General features: G+C 42.0%; 1 protein-coding gene across 1 annotated transcript in view; it reads right to left on the reverse strand.

The window, feature by feature from the left end:
• The window catches only part of LOC109931117 (protein SPO16 homolog), an 8,969-nt gene extending 5,273 nt beyond the window's left edge, over window positions 1-3,696 (reverse strand). The window contains exons 1-2 of the mRNA XM_020530450.2: window positions 3,655-3,696; window positions 1,934-2,027 (exon numbers count right to left, since the gene is read on the reverse strand). Coding sequence (XP_020386039.2) covers window positions 1,934-2,027; window positions 3,655-3,696 — 136 coding nt within the window. The remainder of the gene's footprint in view (window positions 1-1,933; window positions 2,028-3,654) is intronic.
• Between the last annotated feature and the right edge of the window lie 964 nt (window positions 3,697-4,660).

Consider the following 4,660-nt stretch of genomic DNA (forward strand, 5'->3'; position numbering starts at 1 on the left):
CCTCAGAACTTCTGAGGAAGGGTCACCGGACCCAAAATGTTAACTCTTTTTTTATTTCACAGATGCTGCCAGACCTGCTGAGCTTTTCCAGCAACTTCGTTTTTGTTCCTGATTTACAGCATCTGCAGTTCTTTTGGTTTCTCCTACTCCTCAAGGATGTGCAGGAGCAGAGGGGCACAGGTGTACATAAGGGAGTAGAATACAAGGCCGAGGGAGTTATGCTGAATTTGTATAAGACACTAGTTAGACTTGGTTGGATAATTATGTACTTTTCTGGGTACCATGCTTAGGAAGGATGCGAGTGCATTAGAGAAAGTGCAGAAGAGGTTTACAAGAATGATTCCAGAATGAAAAACATTAGGAAGACAGATTGGAGAAGGTAGGACTGTTTTCCTTGGAGCAGGGAAGGCTCAGTGATTTGATAAAGTTTTCAAAATCATGAGGCATCTGAAAACCCGTTCCCACCTGTTTGAGAATAAGATGGCACAGATTTAAAGTAATATGCAGAAGAAGCAAAAAGAAGTACAGAATAGAAACAGGCCACTTTGGCCCAGCTGATCTTTGCTGGTATTTCTGTTCCACCGCAATCTCCTCCAACCCTATTTCATTATACAGTAACAGCTAACCTTCGGTTCCTTTTTCTCTTACATGCTTGTCTAGCTTCTCCTTAAATTCATTTGTGCTATTTGACTCAACACTTTGTAACAAATTTCATATTCTTGCCACTCTTTGGTTAAAACAATTTTCTGAATTCCCTATTAGAATTATTGGTGGCTATGCTATATTTGTAATCTTGATTTTTTTTGAATGGCTAACAAGTGAAATCATTTTCTGTACAATTACCCCACCAATTCACCTCTCATTCTGACAGGTTTTTTTGTTTGGAGAAAAAAGTCCCAGCCTCTTCACTGTTCCTAATAAGCATGTCCCAGTCCTCAAACATGTTGTCAACTCCCTAACATATACCACCTTTCCTGAAATTTCAGAATTTCAAATTCCCCTTCATTCAGCTCTCTGTCCCTGCTCTTTATCAAAACTGTTCTTAACAAAATTACAAATGTTATCCTTTGTGACTAAAATGAAAGTAGACTATTCCTCCTCCCCCTTCAATACCTCTTTGCAACCTTTGACACATTTGACAACACCATCCTCCTCCAATGTCTCTTCACCATCATCCAGCTGAATGGAACTGCATTCACTTGGTTCCTATCCATCTAATTGTAGTAAATGGCTTCTCTCATGAGCTTTGCGTGTAAATATTTAATTGGTTACACGGGTATCTTTTCTGGTGGCTGTTACTAGTTTAAGCAGGAAAAAATAATTTAAAGAGTTCTAGTGATTTTGGTGATGGGAACATCGCTCAGTTGTGTGTGATAGTACATCTAGGTATTAAAAAAAAATCCTTCTCTTGAGTTCTTGTGCCGCAGTGGTAGCGTCCCAGCCTCTGAGCTGGGTCATCTGGGTTCAAGCTCCAGCTGCTCCAGAGATGTGTCATAGCACCTCTGAAAAAGTTGATTAGAAAATAGATATGCCTTTTAAAAAGGGCTTCTCTTAAGGGGCTTTGTGGTGCAGCCGTGATGTTCTTACCTCTGAGCCAGGGAGCCTAAGTTCAAGTCCCATCTGCTCCAGAGGTATTAGTATCTCTGAACAGATTGATTAGAAAATATCCAAACGGCTTCTCTTTGCATTCCCACATTATCATCACAACAAGGACAGTTCAGACACTTATATGGCAAGTAATTCACCTCTTGACTCCATGAAGTATGCTACCATCTACAAAGCACAAGTCAACAGTATGATGGAATACTGTCTACCGTCAATACCATGGGCTGTTACACCAGCACACAATGGAAATGTGTATACTGTACTTTTTAATAGGAATTACTAACATAGTTCCATAGATATACAATAAACTATCAGTTGTTATTTGTACCAGAAAGTGGGAAAATGATTGATCCAGGTATCACAGAATCAGAGAACCTAATTCGTTGCTGCTGATTAGACAAAGAAGAAATCACTTCATGATGCTAGAAAAAAAACAAAAAGCAAATTACTGCATTTATCAATGAGTGAAAATCAAAATAATCCACCCAAAGGTTTGTGGAACAATGAAACACGGTTGTTCTAAATGTAAATATTAACACTTTTTAAATTCATTATCATACTAGTGCAAAGTAATTTGAAGCATTTGTACAAAAATATGGTTAGTTAATGCAAAAAAACTGAACTAAAAGTCTGCGATTAAGACTGCCAATAATACCTGACGTACCTAAATTAACTGCAGAAGTCCATCAAATGCTGCAAGGTAGTTATGAAAAGCATGAACCTTTATGATAGCAAAAAACGAGTTTATCCTCCAATCTAATTGAAGGTAATCCAAAATCAAAGAAAATCTGAAATCCAGCATGATCTTGGTCCCGAGGGTGCTACATTTCAGACATCAGATCTGTCAGGACAGTGTGTGACCTGGAGGAAGACTTTGCAAGTGGTGTAATTCCCATGTATCTGCTGCTCTTTTTCCTTGACCCTTGAGGCAGTCGAGGTCACAGGTTTGACAGATCTGACTGAAGGAATCTTTGCAGATTGCAGCAGTCCACCTTGTAGAGGGTACTGCCACTGCACTGTGCTGTTGAGGGATTGAATATTTAAAATCGGTGGTCAGTATGAGTCGAATGGGTTACTTGTTTTGGATTACGTCAAACTAAAGAGTGTCATTGGAGCTACACAAGACTGAAATGCAGTATGGAGTTGCAACCGTGATAAACCTAAACTAAATGCTGAAAATGTCACTGTTGACATATTTACATCACTTTACTCATGATTTAGAGCAGACTGATGATTGGGTGGCAATTCAGTGGACTTGATTTAACCTGGTTTCTGTTGACAGGAGATACCTGGGCAGTTTTGTACTTGTGATTGAACAGCTTGGCTAGGAGCATGTCTAGTTCTGGAATACAAATTTTCAGTACTAAAATTGACATTCTCAGGGTCCATAGATTTATTTACAAATAAAATAAAGCAAAGACAAATCAGGCTTAATAAAGTGGTCTAATTCTTAATATTTTTCTCTTTCTTTAAATTCAGAGTAGCACAGTAACTGATGTAACATGATTGTTATTGGCATAGGTCAGATTGAACAATGCAAACATGATACATGTTTATAATGTACATTAAGACAGATAGGGTTGTCTCAGGGCTTCAGGCCGCTAATGGACATCATGAAAATAAAATGCATTGCTAAAAAAAACCCCGTAAAGACTTAGCCAACAATACAAAATATCCTTTAAAAATTTTAACTTGAGGTTTCCGTACAGAAAGATTTTCAATCCCACTTCTACAGTAGATGTTTGATAGGCAGACTTGCACCACTTGTTTAATGTCACAGTCTTATTTATTAGAGGTGGGTGATTGTACCCTCCACATGGACACCACTGCTGTAAGTGAAGTGAGGGCTCACCAGCTACCAAGGTCCAAAGGTGCGCCTGGGCCCAGCCACGGAGCCTGGCACCTCCTGTGACAGCAGAGTGTAAAACCCACCCTTCGCCTCATTCCATTAGCTGTGCTGTGGGAATTCAAGTGCTTGGAGCTAGGTTTCGGTGGATGATGATGTGTTGGGAGGGCTGACAGTGACCATATACCCAAGCCCACCCGCACCTGAAATGAGCTGCTGACGATAACGGCGCCGCCCGTCGCCATGACACGCCTTCGGTTGTGACGTCACCCGAGCCGGGCGTAAAATGGCCAGAATACCATTTTTCTTGGAGATTATTAGAATTGTAATCCGCAGGCCGTTCACTCATGCTCTCTGTAAAGAGCAAAAACCTCTGCCTCGCTGATAACGATCATCGCAAAAAAAATGGACAACTTAGTCATAGATGACGTGTTCCCCGTTTGAGCGCTTAATCCTGCACGGTTTGCTCCTCTACTCCTCAAAAACAATGCCGGGCAATCTCGACAAATGAATAATGGGCCGACCAGCAAAAAAAAACACCCCAACAAAACAATAAGCGAAAAAGGAAACTTCAATACAGAGATGCGTAGACAAGGCATGACCATGTCCCGTAGGTACTCGCTCACGAATAACTTTGTAAGAGGGGGAAATAAAGAAGCGTCAAGTAGGCTGAAGCTTCAAAATCTCCCCTGCCCCTACCGCATCCCAAAACCAGTCCAGCCCTGCCTCCCTAACCTGTTCTTCCTCACACCTATCCCCTCCTCCCACCTCAAGCCCCATCCCCATCTCCTACCTACTAACCTCATCCCGCCCCCTTGACCTGTCCGTCCTCCCTGGACTGACCTATCCCCTTCCTAACTCCCCACCTACACTCACCTTTACTGGCTCCATCCCCGCCTCTTCGACCTGTTTGTTTCCTCTCCACCTATCCTCTCCTCTATCCATCTTCTATCCGCCTCCCACTCTCTCCCTATTTATTTCAGAACCCCCTTTTCTGATGAAGGGTTTCGGCCCGAAACGTCAGCCTTTCTGCTCGGCCTGCTGTGTTCATCCAGCCCTACACCTTGTTGTCTCGGATTCTCCAGCATCTGCAGTTCCTGCTGTCTCTGAGGAGCTAAGAAGATTGTTTTGGATCAGAGATACTAGGAACTGCAGATGCTGGAGATTCCGAGACAACAAGGTGCAGGGCTGGATGAACACAGCAGGCCG

Source organism: Rhincodon typus, chromosome 10 (assembly GCF_021869965.1).
Source record: "Rhincodon typus isolate 14 chromosome 10, sRhiTyp1.1, whole genome shotgun sequence".
Classification (NCBI taxonomy): Eukaryota; Metazoa; Chordata; class Chondrichthyes; order Orectolobiformes; family Rhincodontidae; genus Rhincodon; species Rhincodon typus.